Genomic DNA, 16,984 nt, shown 5'->3' with positions numbered 1-16,984 from the left:
CACATGACACTTATGACGTAGTTAAATGGACACCCGGGCCACATTTTACTTGAATCTAGAGCAGTAGAACAGTTAGTGAGCCAGAGTAGACGTCAATAGATTTTCTTCTTCTAAGGTCAGCACAATCCATTAAACCTGCATTAGCAGGCTTCTTGATTTCCACAATGAGAAAACGTGTGATCCAAATATCTGGCTTCTTGATTTCATCGTTGGGATGGCTGTTTGTGCTCTGCACCATGGCAATGGACTATTGGAGGATCACCAAACTCGGAGGGCAAGGAGGCTCGTACATCATCAAAGTGGCCTGGTACTGGTCCAACCTGTGGAGCGACTGTTACACAGATTCTGCGGCTGTGACCAACTGTAGGGAATACCCAGTGCTCTGGAATGTTGCTTGTATGTTGCATTTGCCTCACCAATAATTTTTATATAGATTATGTACATGCAGTCAGGTGATCAGTCATTAGTAATTTTTTTAAGTCTCATTCTTCAAATAATTATACTCCTGACTATAATTCTGTCTGTTAATCTGTCACTTTGAATAGTATAGCCTAGTTTTGCAATGCTATTGATTAACAAGTAGAGCATGCTGTTGTTCTGGATCCATATTAAAAGTTGCATTGACTTTGCACCAGTTCCTAAAAGTGATACTATAACTCATTTGAGAAAAAAAGGTCAGATATTTGGGAATTTATAGAAACGTCTATAAAATACCCTGCAGACTTGCTTTAATATACTTAACCTTTATTTGCTAATGCTAACTTTGAATATATAAAAAATAAGAGCTTTCTCAGTGAGCTCACTTTATGACTTGGCTCTGATTTTGTTAAACTTCCAATTCTGGCGACAGTGGCAGCTGATCATAAAAGTTTACCTTCACCCAATTTTTTTTGTAAACATATATTTATTGGATTTTGTATTCATAAATATCCAACACTTTAAATTTCTTGAACATATGGCAGTAAGAAAGCAATAAAAACACAAGACACTAAAGAAAAGAAATAGCCCCCCCCCCCAAAAAAAGCAACTAAACTGAAACAAACAAAAGACCAACAAACAAATAAAACAACAACCAAGAACAAAATACAAAATAAAAACAGATCAGGTTACGGTATACATTCCCAAATTTAGTTACATATTTTCCATTACCTTACTCTCTCGCCACCTTCTCAACTTCCCCATTTTTTAATAGATCCAGAAACATCTTCCAAATGTCAAAAAATTCTGAAGATCTTTTCCTAAATACACAGGTCAGTTTCTCAAGAACTAAACTTGATGTTACATTATTTAACCATTGGTTACAATGGTTAAACAATGGCCCCCCATTAACCAAAGAGGGGCCACCAACAATTCTTCCAGCATACTGCACTACACCGTTTGGCCTGGAGTAAGTAAAGGTCAACCATCTTCCTCTCTGTATGAGCTAAATTACAGTCATCTGGATAAATGCCTAAAATACAGACCTTAAGACTTAACACTATATTTTAACACTGAGCACCAAAACTTTTGAATCTTTTACGTACACCCAAATTAAGGTGTTTCCATATTCCTTAAGTCAGTTGATTGAAGGTCATGGTCTCCCCATGACCATGTATCAGATAGGCAGAAGAAAGTGGATGGTTGGATGGATTCAACAAAATATATAATGTACCCTGATGGGTTTAAAAATATTCTTATTGCGTCTATAAATTCAATCTTCAAATATTCTGGACTTTATGAAGACTGCTAAAGAATACTTACTTAAAAGAGATCATCTTTTGTACAATATTCTTCAACCATATCCAAAAGAGGGATTTATTCATATTTTTATTGACTCCCAGATTCAATGAAATAAAAAGACTTGGTGCAGCATTATGTCATCCAAGCATCACCAAGCATCTGCTGATTGAATCTTTACAAATCTGAGAAAACATTGCAGAAACCGTTGTAGATCACAATCTCTGCACTGCACAGCTGTTTTTATAGCTGTTTTATTTATACTGGTCTGATTTGATTCTCATATCAACCCCTTGTTGTTTATTATTTTTTTCTCATTTTCTCCTTTCTGAACTCTTTTTGATTTGAACAGATTACGTGCAGGCAGTGAGAGGATTGCTAATGTGCGGGTTAACTATTGGATTCTTTGCTGTAGTGTGCTGCTTTGTTGGGATGGAGTGCACTTACATCGGCGGATCTGACAAAACCAAGGACAAAGTGCTCTTTGCCGGAGCAGTGCTTCATTTTGTTGGTGGTAAGCTTTGAACATACGCCGTGCGTCTCTCTGTAAATGTTTTGCCATCATTTTTTTCCCTCTGTTCACCGAAACCTCTTCACGCAGGTATGTCAGACATTGCTGCCTACTGCTTATACATCAACAGAATTGCCAGGACAGCTTTTGCTCGAAAGGTCGCATCAGGAGTTTTGCGGTACTGCTTTTTCCACTCCATACACCATTTTACATAAAATCTTTTCAAATTATAGACATATCTGCTATAAATTTTGTAGTAACTTATATTATTTAAATGATAGCATGATTTTCTCCTTGTCCTTTCACTTCTTCCAGATATGAATTAGGATCTCCAGTTTTTCTAGGATTGGCAGGAGGCTTTTTCATCCTAGTCGGGGCTGTTCTTTATGCTGTGACAGTGTATAAAGTAATCCGCAGAAAAAGGTACCTAAATTATTCCACTTTAATCCCTTTTCTTGTCTCTACTACCACTACATCATATAATTAACATCATCAATGTTTTGAATTTTACAGCAGAGTAGTACAAGCCTGTGATGCTCACACATACATGGCGCCTCCATCCAGAGGAAGAACCATTTATTCCGGATACTACAAACCCTCCAAGCTGTATGGGTCTAACTATATGGGCTCAGGACGATCAAGCGCCCAACTTTCAAAGCTTCAGGCAACACCAACGAAACCCTCAGACAGAGATGCATTTGTCTAGTTGGTCTGTTTTAACTCAAACAGACACTGCAATAGTTAAACTTGTAGATAGGAGGAAAGTAATTTTTTGTCATGTTTTGTTTCCTTTAGATCGCCTCATACTCAGTCATATTCACCTCGTGAATAAAACAGATGTGCAGTCTTAGTCTTGTGTTTGTACCAGTAGTTGTCATAGTCTTGTGTTTACACTTATGTTATAATTGCTGTGATTTAACCAAAAGCATTTTCTGTCATTAAGAATCTCACTGAAACACCTATGACGATGAACTGATGTATATATCAATTAATATATCAATATCACTTTGATCACCACTACACTGCTCAGTTTAAACCTTCGATAAAGATGTCCAATATTTTATTGGCAAAATCACACCTTCATAAAGATATTAGTGCAATTATTATGCATTTCATCCAAAGAAATGAGTCTTCTCCTTGTTTTATGTGTAAAGTAACAACTCAATGGTGCACAAAACTAAAACTATTCTCGTCGGGAGACTGAGTATCAACAACAGCCATGCTGACGAAAATGATCTTTCCAAAACAAACAGGTGCAGTCTGAGACATAACATGTTATGGTGTTCTCTTGTAGTTGTGTGTCTGTGTTTAAGTGTGTATAAAGGGGACTTGGAGAATTAAAAAAAACAAAAAAAAACAGATGAAAGATAGAGGGCTTATAACATGCATGGAAAACAATGGCCACAATGTTCATGGTCATGTGTAAACCTGTGTATTTATACAGAGGTCAACAGATGAAAAGTGGCACTGTACAAGATTTTAAACTTTATTTTGAATGGCTTAAATAAATGTTCTCTGAATGAGAAAACTTATTTTGACTCCTTATTCTTTGACTATATAAACAACAGCATCATCCTGCAAGCTATTTGACTTCAAAATATAATTAAAAAATGAATGTATAAATTACATTATTAATCATAGCTGTTAATTAATTAGTGTGTATATTACTTGTATTTTGCAGCTGGAGATGATTTTAGTGAACTTTATACTGCTGATAAGTTTTATTAATATAATAATAATAATAATAATAATAATAATATATTAGTAGATGTGTATTAACATTAAAAGGTTAAGTATGTGAATAGTATGGATTCATTGGTGCATCACTAATAATTCAGGTAATGAAATCCTAGAAGGCTTATTATTTATTTATTATTTATACTGTTCTTTCTCAAGTAGCGTTTCAAATAGAGAAATGTTTTGTCACGTATCTAAGTGACTTCTTCAGGGGGGCGGTGCCACTTCATGCCCTCCTCTATTCAGCACGTGAGAAGGGAGTTCAAAGAAGACAGTTCTGGAAAAAATGCACTGTGGTTTGTGTTAAGGAGCTTAGATTTGTTAGTAGTCTGTCTTGGTGCTGAAATCTGAAGCAATAATGGGTTATAGGACCATGGTGATGTACATGGAGATAGGCTGCTTTGTAGTATGTGTGTGTGGATGGATTCTGGTCTGCTCCACAATGCCAACAGATATCTGGACCTGGTCTGAAGTCAGCAACGTGGTCCTGGCAACATCAAACTACTACTCCAACCTGTGGAAGGACTGCATATCTGATTCAACTGGAGTATCTGACTGCAAGGGAATTCCCTCCATGCTGGCACTGAACTGTAAGCAAACCGTCCCTCAGAATACCGTAAATTAATGATAAAAACCCAGTGAACTTAGTCCCTTTAACCGCTTTTTTTCTGCTTGTGGACAGGGGACATTCACATGTGCCGGGCTCTTATCATCATCTGTATTATCCTGTGTTTCTTCGGATCAATTTTGGTCTTAGTTGGAATGAAGTGCACTAAGATCGGAGGGTCCGAGCTTGCTAATGCAAGGGTAACCTTTGCCGGAGGGATGAACTACCTTATAGGAGGCAAGACAGAAATTTGCTTGAACTGAGTCACATTGTTAGATACTGCACTGTTTAATATTTAAATAAATGTCTGAGTATTGTTTCAGGGATGTGTTCTATGATTGCTTACTCCTACTATGGAAACAAAATAAGAGCTGAATTTGAAGATCCAAACTACATGGAACAGAAGTATGTAGCAGATATATATATGATAAGTCTGCGTACTTGATGACTCACATTTAGATCATTGTTTTTCCTATGAGGGAGAATTGCACTTGAAATATTCTTGTATTTATTGGCAGGTTTGAAATAGGAGTTGGTGTCTTCATTGGCTGGGGAGGCTCTACCTTACTTATTGTTGGAGGACTTATTTACAGTATCTTTGCAGGAAGAGAAGGGTGTCACTCAAGGTAAAATACCGCTTCTGTGTCATTTGTTTGTTTGTTGTTGTTTTTATAATTAGCCAACCTCAGTCTGCAATACACAATAAGAGTCATGAATTCATTTTCGGAATTGTACCTTGACAGCTCAAAGAGGTACGCTACGCATCAGTTCCAAGATGCCTACACTTTTGTTCCAACACAAAAAAGCGTTGTGTCTTTGGCTTCCACAGAGATTAGTAGGAGTAAAAAACCAAGGACGATCAGCAGCAGCAGAGCCAGTAGCATCTCAGAGATCAACAGTGTCACCAAGACATCGGTCACTTATTCATATGTGTGACTAACCTACACAGAATTATTTTTGTTTTTCTTTCACAAAGAATGTGTGTTTTTACTTTGAGAGTCATTAAATGTCAAATCAAGTATTTGTCTTTACAACACTTTCGTGATTATGAAACCAAAAGTGTTACTAATAATAATACGGGCATCCTGAAACAATGGAATTTTTTTTTATTGATGGCAACACAGCTTCAAGCTACTTCTGAGAGCTGTTTAAGCTTTCAACTGTGACATGACAGGACATGACATATTTACTACATTAATTTTTCCACTATCATGAAACAAAATTGTGTTTTCCCTGCATCTGCATCAAGGTGCATCATTTAAAATCAATAAAGCATAACAGAAATGTAAAGTGCACATTTGCGTATGAATGGTGGTGTTTTGTTTGCATATTGAGGAGAACACATTGAACTTGGGTTTTGAGGGGTACCTCCCCAGGGAATTTTGAGTATCGAACACACCATTTTTTCCTTCTGGTTACTTTTATTAATCACACAGTTTGTACTTTTTTTGAAGCAGTTTATATAGAAATTATCTTTATTCTTAAAGACAATAAAACAATAGAGAGTAATGAGTTGGCAATTTTGTTTAACGAGAGGCTACTTTTTGTCTGTCTTTGGTACGAGCAAATAATGTATTGAACTTCACATACTGTTCATATTCTATACCTGCACAGTATGGTCTGGGTCAAAAATTCCTTCATAATAAGGGTTTACAACAGCTGAACTACACACCTATTTTTTTTAGGTTTTACATTACTCAGTTCTTATGTCGTGTTTTATCTAAGACATGAAAACACAACAGCTATAACAATTTAAATATGTCAAGAGACGCTGTGTGGCAGGCAGGAGTTGGACCCAAAATGCAGACACTCAGGCACGAGGTTTAAACACAAAGAACTCAGCTTTATTTGCTGGCAGGGAAAAAGCATACAAAAGCAAACTAAACTAAACTGGAAAAATCACAAACTAAACTCACAGGGAGACACAGGGAGATCCACACAGCATGAGGGACGACGTGACACTGACTCAGAGAAACACAGGGTTTAAATACAATGGGAAGTAATGAGGGCAGTAGGACACAGAAGGAGGGCACGGCTGGGAGAAATCAGAACTGACGAGACAAGGAAGCAAAGTAGAACACATTCACATAAGACACAGACCTTCAAAGTAAAACAGGAAGTATAACACAGAGACGCGAACTTGACACGGTGGAGACAGCAACTAAGAAACACAGAGACATAAACCATAAAGCAGAGGACTCTAAGAACCAAAATACACAGAGGGAAATGCTAAGCATGGAACACAAGAAACTAGACTCGAGGGAGTAACAAAAGACCAACCATGAGAACATAATTCACAATACAGAGTGACAGAAAACACAAGAAACTCGAAACATGCAAAGACACAGACCAAGAAACACAGACTTACACAGAACAGAGGGGGCACAGAGAAACATGAAGGGCAAGGGATCAAGACTAGAAACCATAGAATAAATCACACGAGTACGAAATACAAGAATCACAAATAACTAAAAACGCTGGGTCAGGAGACCCAGGATCCTGACAAAATATTTGAATCTGAAGGTGACATGCAAGTGTTTCCCACACTTATTGAAATGGCAGCTCAGGTGACTTTACAATCTTATGACCCCTTGGCCTAAACCCTAAATCTCTATTTTAATCTCAGTTCAGGTAATCTCAGTTAGCTAAGAATAAATGGATTTGAATTTTTTTATTGTTATATTAACATTAGCATTAGCATTTGTGCTTGCGCATGCAAAGCAGAAGCACCAACAGCGTCATGTAATATACTTGCATTTTATGTGGCACTTTCTAATGTTACTGACAAACTCAAAGTGACTTTAATTAAAGGTCACACTTTAACCATACATTCATACAGCACTTTCAATTCAGTTTTATTTATGTAGCCCCAAATCATAACAACAGTTGCCTTAAGGTGCTTTATATTTTCAGGTAAAGATCCAACAATAATACAGATATATTCCCAACAATCAGATAACCCCCAATGAGCAAGTTCTTGGCAACAGTGGAAAGGAAAAACTCCCTTTTAACAGGAAGAAACCTCCAGCAGAACCAGGCTCAGGTAGGTGCAGCCATCTGTCGCCATTTAGTAGGGGTGAGGGGCAGGAGACAGAACAAAAAACACACCATGGAAGAGAGCCAGAGTAGCACATAAACACATAGTGAGTGAAAAGCTTTATTCTCTACACTCCAAGCACTTTATCTACCTCACATTCACAGCCAGCTTTGCATCACCAATTAGCCTGACATTCATGTCTTTAGATTGTGGCAGGAAGCTGGAGTATCTGGAGAAAACGCACATCAGGTACTGGAGCTGGTCAAATATGCAAACACCACACACAACCAGAAGCTTTTTCTGCTATGAGGTGAGAGTGCTAAACACCACTCTATTTCTGATCTTGCGTCTGTGTCGAGGAATCCTCTGACATCTGTTCTTTATGTGCCTGTATATGATCTTATCTTCTGTGCTGTCTGGCTGTTTCACTTTTGCCCGTCACTCTCTTGCCAAACAGACCAGAAAGTTATGCAACATTAGTTCAAGAATTATCAACCAAGCAACAACACATATATAAAGTAGCTCACAACATCCTAATAGAAGATATTGTGTGTTCCGCGGGGATACTGATGTCCAGTGTGATTTTATAAACTCATAACTGATATTCAAAAATATCTTTATAATTTTGAGAAAAACTTACAAATTACAATCTTTGCAACAATGACTGCCACTCTCTACTTATCCCTCCTGACTGTAGCTTGCACAAATGTCTAGCTTCTTGATGACTGCACATCAATAATTGGTACTACAATATTTGTTGTGTTTGCCAGTAAAGTCTCGAGCATGTGGAGGATATACCCAGAGATTGGTCATTACATGTAGAAGGCTCGACAGGGAAACGGGTGTCAACCCAGCTGCAGGACCGACATTTGCTCTTTCGTTTGAGGAGAAACAGGAGGAACATTGCCAGAGCTCTACAATGTGACCTCCAGTGAGCTACTTATCCATGTTCCTGACCAAACTGTCAGACTCTGTGAAGTTGGCATGAAGGTCTGGCATCCTGGAACCTATACTCACAGCATAGTACTGTGTAGGGTATTTACACTGATGACTCTTTGGATATCGTGCAAAGAGGTCTGATTTCTTATTCACATTAATCTCAGACAACCAAATACTATTACTGAAAGATATATACATACATACATTTTCTTCCGCTTATCTAATTCAGTGTCGCGAGGCAGCTGAGATAGGCTCCAGCCCCCCTGCGACCCTGAAATATATATCATAATAAAAAGTTAACTTATACATATACATAATAAAATAAAGTATTTTTCATTTCCCAGTTACTTAGTGAATATCACCAATCAATTAAAATCACAGTTTTGTATCATAATAATCATTTACCATCTAAGTACGTAATGAGCCTTCTCCTGCCATTCCATCAGAAGCCTGGGCACCAACAACAAACACAATGACCAAGGTGATCTTTACAAAACACATGGCAGACAGTAAAAGGTTAAACATGTTTTGATATAACCAAGTGTGTCCTCTCATGTTTGCCTGTGTTTGGGTGTGTTTTTCTGCCTGAATTCAGTAGCTAATGAGGGGGTTAAGCGCAGACAGTTCTGGGACACTGTTTAGGAGCTTAGATTTATTAGTACTCTGTCACATGTGCCGGGCTCTTATCATCATCCATATTATCCTGTCTTTCTTTGGATCAGTTTTGGTCTTAGTTGGAATGAAGTGCACTAAGATCGGAGGGTCCGAGCTTGCTAATGCAAGAGTAACCTTTGCCGGAGGAATGAACTACCTTATAGGAGGCAAGACAAAAATTTGGGTGAACTGAGTCACATTGTTATATACTGCACTGTTTAATATTTAAATAAATGTCTGAGTATTGTTTCAGGAAACAAAATAACAGCTGAATTTGAAGATCCAAACTACATGGAACAGAAGTATGTAGCATATATATATATGATAAGTCTGCGTTCTCGATGACTCACATTTAGATCATTGTTTTTTTCTATGAGGGAGAATTACACTTAAAATATTCTTGTATTTACTGGCAGGTTTGAAATAGGAGTAGGTGTCGTCATTGGCTGAGGAGGCTCTACCTTACTTGTTTCTGGGGGCCTTATTTACAGTGTCTTTGCAGGAAGAGAAGGTGCCGCTCAAGGTGAAATTATTGTTCTGCACCTTTTCTTTTTCAGAAATTTGCCCACATCAATCTACTGCCAATAATAGTAAATGTAAATTTCTTGATTTGTAATCTGACAGCCCAACGAAATACCCTGAAAACCAGCTCCGTGATTCCGTAATACCAACACGAATCACCAATACCACTAAACACCACTACAGCTACTAGCTCATATCACAAAAGCATGTCTGGCTTGGTTTGGGAGGGCCTCTAGCTTCTTTTAATTTAAGTAACATCTGTGTTGTTTATTTAGCAAAGCAGTAGAGATCAGTTTGAAATGTTATTTTCTTCCATGTATTTATTAAGTTTTAAACTTTACAATAACACCACCATTAAACAAAACAAAAAAACATAACAAAACAAAACAGACAAAACAAAACAAAACAAACAACCCGGCTCAAGGATACAAATAAATAAAAAGAAAATCCAGACACTTTGATTGTGACATACAATTAGCAATACTCATATGTAAAATAGCAGCGACATGCTTGTATTATACCAGGGCCCGTGAGAAAATAGCAGAAATATCCAAACCGGCATATGCCATAAATAGGTCCCATATTTTATGAAACTTCTTGTCCCTAATAAGCAGTGCTGGGCAAGTTACTTTGAAAAAGTAATTAATTATAGTTACTAGTTACTTCTTCAGAAAAGTAACTGAGTTAGTAACTGAGTTACAAGATTCTAAAAGTAATTAATTACTTGAAAAGTAACTATTGCGTTACTTTATAAAAAAAAGTTTAACCATCTGGGGTCCAGGGTGTAATTGGCCATTTTTAACTATACTTTTGATTTTCCCTACATTTCACCTTTAAAAACGATTTACGTTGCCTTGTTTGGTATCATTCTTTTCAGCACAGCCTCACGTGTCTGAATTTACAGTTATGTTTTCATTTTGACATACTGTATTAACTCAATTGATCTAAAATCAGACAAAAAACATGAAATCCGAGTAAAAAAGGTTATATTTTTTACTGTAACAACCACAAACATGTTTATTGAATCATATTTCATAACTTTAAATGCAAATATAAATTTTCAATTTTAAAATCATATGTACAAGTTTTGCAAACAACAAAGGTATTTGCAGCCATTTACCTTTTACCCCTTTTTTTAAAAAAATAACCATTTCAAACTATTTACTGAACAATCAGCTGTTCTGCATTCAATAAGATGCCACACACATTATTTGTGCGACTCCAAAAAAACTATTTCTGTCCATTGTAAAGGGGAACATCACAGCCTGATACCTGTAGGTCTGACAGCAGCAGGCGTATCACTCCTCCTGTTTTCATTCAGCAGTCGCCTAATTGTTCTGACACACAACACAAAACTATCCACAACACTACACACTAACTACACAAGACAACACATTAACTGCACACTCCAAACATGCTAAACGTCACAAATCTCTCACATCTCAAAACTCGCTCTCTCTCTTTTTCTGCTGTCTCTCTTTCTCTCTCTCTCTCTCTCTCTCCGTCACGCCTAAAGCTTCCCCTCTTCCTAAACATCCAAATGTCATGTTGCCATATCATTTTTTTTAATTGGTCGGCATGGTGCATTTTTCCACCAACACAAACGGGCTGTTTTTGTTTTGTTTTTAAATTTTTTTGGTCATAAGCAGAGAGTGCTTGCTGCGCTGTCCTTAGACAGTAAACGTGACGAAACTATTGAGGAAAAAACGCCGCGTATATATTGTTTATCATGACTCTGGTTTTGCGAGGCCTATCAACACAATTTAAAAACTGGTATATATCACTTTGTTGCATTGTAATCTTGAAGTGGTCATGTGATTGGCTTACCACGACTACTTTATTCTTCCTCAGTCAAACAGCAGCACACATGCGATTGTTTTGCCCCCCTAGCTCCAGGTGTTGTGCCAAAAGTGATCGTCTGCCAGAAAACGATTGCCCTCCGCGGGAGCGCTTAGCTGCTTAAAGCTGTAGCGCCCAGATTACTTACGTAGACAGCTACTTCCGTGCAACTGATATAAGAAGCAGTAAGCTGAAGACAGCTTCAACCGTCTGTTTGCTGAAAAATAGTAACGCGACCGCACTGCATTTTCTTGCTAGTAAGTAAGTAAAGTAAGTAAGTAAAATTTTATTTATATAGCACATTTCTAGATAAAAGATCACAAATTGCTTCACAAGGTATAAAACAAAAACAGACAAAAGTTAACAAAATGCACTTCTAAAAAGATGTGTAACGGTAACGGCATTGCAACGATAGGAATAGTAAGTAGTTAGATTACTCGTTACTGAAAAAAGTAATGCCGTTAGTAATGCCGTTACTTGTAACACCGTTATTCCCATCACTGCTAATAAGTAACATGCCATCCATCCATCCATTTTCTTCCGCTTATCCGGGGCCGGGTCGCAGGGGCAGTAGCCCAAGCAGAGAAGCCCAGACCTCCCTCTCCCCAGCCACTTCTTCCAGCTTATCCGGGGGGAACACCAAGGCGTTCCCAGGCCGGCCGAGAGATATAATCTCTCCAGTGTGTCCTGGGTCTGCCCCGGGGCCTCCTCCCAGTGGGACATGCCCGGAAAACCTCACCCAGGAGGCGCCCAGGAGGCATCCTTGTCAGATGTCCGACCTCAGCTGGCTCTTTTCGATGTGGAGCAGCAGCGGCTCTACTCTGAGCCCCTCCCGAATGGCCAAACTTCTCACCCTATCTCTAAGGGAGAGGCCGGCCACCCATCAGGGGAAACCCATTTCCGCCGCTTGCATTCGCAATCTCGTTCTTTCGGTCACTACCCACAGCTCGTGACCATAGGTGAGGGTAGGGACGTAGATCGACCGGTAAATTGAGAGCTTCACTTATACGCTCAGCTCTCTCTTCACCACGACGGACCTGTGCAGCGTCCGCTTCACTGCAGCCGCTGCACCAGTCCATCTGTCGATCTCCCGCTCCCTTCTCCCATCACTCGTGAACAACATGTAACATGCATGTTAGGAAATCTAGTGACACATATTCCAGTACCGTCCGGTGCCATTGAGTCTTACATGGGGCCATGTCTGTGATCCAGTTCAAAAGGACACATTTCCTTGCGCAGATTGTTAACAGCACATAGAGCTGCTTTCCAAACTCCCCCCTCCTTTTGTCCTTCGCCACTCCGAGCAGCATACACAATGGATTGCATTCAGTGTCAGTGGTGAAAATCTTATCCAGTTCACACTTTATGACAAACCAAAATTGTTGTATTATCTGCCAGGACCATAGTGCATAAGGTTGCCCACCTCTATTTTACATTTAGGGCACATAGAGAAAGGCCTGAATTGTATTTATGGCGTTGAGAAAGTGATATGTGAGCTCTGTGTAGAATTTTAATTTGGATTGTCTTTACTTTATTACAGATGCTCAGAGATTTAGCATTCTCACAGGCTTCTTCCCAGACCTCGTCAATAATCTCAATATGTAATTCCTTTTCCCAAGTCCTCTTCAAATAAGTTGTGTCCGTGACCCCAAATTCTGTTAACAGGCCATAACAAATTTTCTTCTAAGGTTTGGCTGAAATATCTGCTTTTCACAGTTAGAGACAGTTTGATTATTAAGTATTGTTGTTGCCCTTTGGATATGGTCCCTCACTTGTAAATATCTAAAGAAGTCGTGCCTATGAATGTTGTATTTATCAGGTAGCTGGTCAAAGGACATAAGGTTAGACCCGTATATTAGGCCATAAAAGGTAGAAATACCTGGGCAGAAAGAGAGGATAGTCAGATAAGGGAGTGAAAAGAGAAGTTAAGTGAGACCTTCCTTCTAGTTTTTGAACCATTCGCCAAGATCTAACAGTAGATAATGTTTGTAGGTTGCTACAGAACATCCTTAAGGTCTTAAGTTTTCCCACAAAAAGCTTTTTTTTTCAAATGGAAGTTGGACAGAGTTCTCAATATCCAACCAGACAGGAGCAGGCTGTTGTACTCAATCGGCAGCATATGGGTGCTCAGCTGATACTTCCTTATATCTGGGAAATTAAGGCCCCCCTTTGAGGATGGAAGACATAACGAGGATATTGTAAGACAAGGTTTCCTCCCTTCCCAAACAAAGGAGCTACACCAGCCATTTAGAGTTTGAATAGTTTTTTATGTGGGAAGAGGGTTGGAACCATCTCTATTGGGTAAAGTAGCCTGGGTAGAATGTTCATTTTCAGAAGAGCAATATGGCCGAGCAAGGATAGAGGTAAGGACTGCCATCTCTCCAAATCTAATTTGACTTGCTCAAATAGGGGGGTAAAATTACTTATACATCTGGTCGAAATGCGGGCATGACCCTAATTCCCAGATACGTAAAGCCCTGTGGGGACCAAGTGAAGGGAAATGGAGAAGGGGCCCGTGGATTTTGTTTTAGACTGCCCAATGGCATCACTTCTGATTTACTGAAATTAATTTTATAGCCTGAGATCTCATTAAACCTATTAATAGTTTCAACCAGAGAGGGGATTGATGTTTCCGGCCGAACACAACAAGTACATCATCAGCATACAAAGTAATCTTATGCTGTCTTTGTCCCATGGATAAACCATGTATGTCTGCCTGAGCTTGTACCACCTCTGCCAGTGGCTCAATGGCTAAGGCAAAGAGCAGAGGGGAGAGGGGACAGCCTGGTTCCCTTCAGTATCTGGAAGTTGGAGGACCGCACCCCGTTTGTGAGAACTGCAGAGCAGTGATTGTTATAAAGTAACTTAATCCAGTTTATAAAATTTCCACTGAAACCGAATTGGTGTAGCGTAAAAAACAGGTAAGACCATTCAACACAGTCAAAAGGCTTCTCGGCCTCAAGGGAAATCACTGTACCAGGCAGAGACTTTTGTTGGAAGAACTGGATCATATTCAACAACCTACGCATGTTATTATAAGAGTTGTGCCCTTTAATTAAACCCATTTGGTCCTCGTTAATTAGAAAGGGGAGTAAAAGTTCTGGACGTTTCGCTAATATCTTGGAGAGGATTTTCAGATCCACATTCAACAAAGAGATTGGCCTGTAGGAGGCACAATCTTCAGGTAGCTTACCCTTTTTAAGTATAAGGGATATATTGGCTTCCCTAAAAGAGAATTGGGCAAGAGACCCTTTTTAAAGGAGTACATGTTCAACAGCGGGCCAGCTGAAATTTCTTTGAATTCTTTATAAAACCCAGCACATCTTTGCTTGAAGTGATATTCTGAGAGTCTGATTTCTTCTTAGTCAGGTATACTAAGTATTTCCCAAGTTTGCCACCGTGTTCATATAACCTTTGCCTAGCAAATCTAATTTTAGTCTCTGCGTCTTTTGTCAATAGACAGTCTAATGCCGAACAAACAGCATAAATTTCTTTGAGTTTACCCTTAGAAGGTTTTTTAAGATAATCTCCTTCTGTGTGTTTTAGCTTGGATTCCAAAATCTTCCTCTGCTCTGCTTGTCTATGCTTCTTACCTTTAGTATATGAAATAATGAGACCTCTTGAGTAGGCCTTTAGTGTCTCCCAGAGTAAAGACGGGTTATCCGTGGAGGGTGTCTTAATTGACAAAAACTGTCCAAGTTCCTCTGTGAGGTAACCTGTGAATCCAAGATTATACAGGATAGAAGGGTAAAGTGCCAATGTCTATCCCAGGGAGCCACATTCCTGAGGTTACAATGAATGAAAACCACCGCATGGTCTAATACGACTATGTTACCAATAGTGCTAGTTGGGTTTAAATGACAGTTAAAGTCCTCCAGTGAATGAGTTTCTAACATTTAAGTTCACCAATTTTGTGAAGCTAACTGGCAAACTGAAGAAACAATGCTCAACGTTACCAAAACAAAAATAAGAAGAACCCCCTGTCCCGCTCCTAAAGCAGAGGATCGTGAGTGTAGTGGTTTCCTAACAGCAGACGATACTTCCCTACCCCAAAAGAAAAACACCCCGGGTGTTATAGCAATGCTCATAACATACCATATTTAGCAAGATGATTCTACAGGGTGGGCCATTTATATGGATACATCGTGATAAAATTGGAATGGTTGGTGATATTAAAGTCCTGTTTGTGGCACATTAGTATATGTGAGGGGGCAAACTCCTTAAGATGGGTGGTGACCATGGTGGCCATTTAGAAGTCGACCATCTTGGATACAACTTTTGTTTTTTCAATAGGAAGAGGACCATGTGACACATCAAACTTATTGGTAATGTCACAAGAAAAATAATGGTGTGCTTGGTTTCAACGTAACTTTATTCTTTCATGAGTTATTTACAAGTTTCTCTTTGTTCACAGCCATTGACATGTCGAAGAGGTTAACACGTGAGGAGGATCGAAATTGTGTTGATATCTGGTGAACGCAGTAACCGGGTCATTGCAGCAGATTTCAATGCAAGACACCCTACGAGACCACCCATCTCCCATGCTACAGTTAGCAAACTGTAGTCGACCTCATAGCGAAAAACAGTGATAGTGGCACTGAATGTTAACTACGTAGCGTCTGAAGGAAGAAAAAACTGAGAAATATATAGGAACAGTCAACCATAGGCAGCTACTTGAGGTGTGGAGTAAAAGAAATCCACGATCGAGTTGGACGACGAATGGAGGCCAACTCTCACTTGCCGTCAGCCATAGGGGCTAAGTCCAACAATTCGATGAAGCCTTCCACCTCAGCCACATCTCTGAAGATCTTAGTGGATCCACGGTGGGTCACCTTCAGCAGAGCAGGGTAAATCTGCCTATAGTCAGCTCCAATGGATCTAAGGCGCTTCTTTATCTCATCAAAACCTTTTCCGTTTATGTACAATCGTGGCCAAATAATCCTGGAAAATCATCACTGTGGCGTTCCCGTGCTTCAAGGGCTTGTTGTCCCTGCTCATTGCCCATGCTGCATTCATAATCCGCTGTTTGTCTTGATAGTTGTGCAGTCTCATCAGCGCAGGACGTGCTCTCTGTCCAGAGGACGGACTTGGGCTGCTGTGCGGTGCGCTCTTTCCACTTTAAGTCGACCAGCTTTTGTTTTGATATTAAGCTCAGGCATCCAGCACTCGAAAAAAACTAATAGGGTCCCTACCTTCTGCGCCCCCCAGGACACCAATAATACAAATATTTTTCCTTTTCCCTCTATTTTCCAAATCATTAGTGTGATCTGCTAGCTCCTTTACCCGCTTCTCTAGTGACTGGAGCTTATCCAGCACTGGGTTTGTGATCTCCTCCAAAACTGACATCCAGGGCCTCCGCTTCCTTTATCCGTGTCTCATGGTCCTCCAGCTGTTTGCCTTGCGCTTGTAAAAGTAGAGAGAC

The 16,984-nt window shown here is 39.4% G+C and overlaps 2 protein-coding genes across 4 annotated transcripts; both read left to right on the top strand.

Annotated features, from left to right (window-relative positions):
* Positions 1–46: 46 nt before the first annotated feature.
* LOC120717551 (claudin-10) lies at positions 47–3,586 on the top strand. Of its 2 annotated transcripts, none has more exons than XM_040005645.1 (5): positions 47–396; positions 2,132–2,230; positions 2,318–2,405; positions 2,543–2,650; positions 2,741–3,586. In XM_040005645.1, the coding sequence occupies exons 1-5, from the start codon at positions 165–167 to the stop codon at positions 2,931–2,933; spliced, it is 720 nt and encodes a 239-aa protein (XP_039861579.1). In that variant the 5' UTR covers positions 47–164; the 3' UTR covers positions 2,934–3,586. The 2 variants fall into 2 exon arrangements, with proteins under 2 accessions (XP_039861579.1, XP_039861578.1); XM_040005644.1 differs by having other exon boundaries at positions 48–396; positions 2,069–2,230.
* A 628-nt stretch (positions 3,587–4,214) lies between these two features.
* On the top strand, positions 4,215–6,643 carry LOC120717552 (claudin-10). Of its 2 annotated transcripts, none has more exons than XM_040005646.1 (5): positions 4,215–4,554; positions 4,647–4,808; positions 4,895–4,976; positions 5,090–5,197; positions 5,315–6,642. In XM_040005646.1, the coding sequence occupies exons 1-5, from the start codon at positions 4,323–4,325 to the stop codon at positions 5,505–5,507; spliced, it is 777 nt and encodes a 258-aa protein (XP_039861580.1). In that variant the 5' UTR covers positions 4,215–4,322; the 3' UTR covers positions 5,508–6,642. The 2 variants fall into 2 exon arrangements, with proteins under 2 accessions (XP_039861580.1, XP_039861581.1); XM_040005647.1 differs by having other exon boundaries at positions 4,217–4,554; positions 5,401–6,643.
* Positions 6,644–16,984: the final 10,341 nt, after the last annotated feature.

Source organism: Simochromis diagramma, unplaced genomic scaffold, assembly GCF_900408965.1.
Source record: "Simochromis diagramma unplaced genomic scaffold, fSimDia1.1 OVJJ01000501.1, whole genome shotgun sequence".
NCBI lineage: Eukaryota > Metazoa > Chordata > Actinopteri > Cichliformes > Cichlidae > Simochromis > Simochromis diagramma.
Note: the sequence above shows the minus strand (reverse complement) of the source record. Positions and strands in the feature narration are given on the sequence as shown.

Bases quoted from the DNA above. Each gene is read 5' to 3' on its own strand.
- LOC120717551 (XM_040005644.1), top strand. From the start codon at position 165: ATGAGAAAACGTGTGATCCAAATATCTGGCTTCTTGATTTCATCGTTG. The intron at 2,231-2,317 runs GTAAGCTTTGAA...CTCTTCACGCAG, and splicing joins AGTGCTTCATTTTGTTGGTG to GTATGTCAGACATTGCTGCC. The intron at 2,406-2,542 runs GTACTGCTTTTT...CACTTCTTCCAG, and splicing joins GTCGCATCAGGAGTTTTGCG to ATATGAATTAGGATCTCCAG.
- LOC120717552 (XM_040005646.1), top strand. From the start codon at position 4,323: ATGGGTTATAGGACCATGGTGATGTACATGGAGATAGGCTGCTTTGTA. The intron at 4,555-4,646 runs GTAAGCAAACCG...GCTTGTGGACAG, and splicing joins CTCCATGCTGGCACTGAACT to GGGACATTCACATGTGCCGG. The intron at 4,809-4,894 runs GCAAGACAGAAA...GTATTGTTTCAG, and splicing joins GATGAACTACCTTATAGGAG to GGATGTGTTCTATGATTGCT.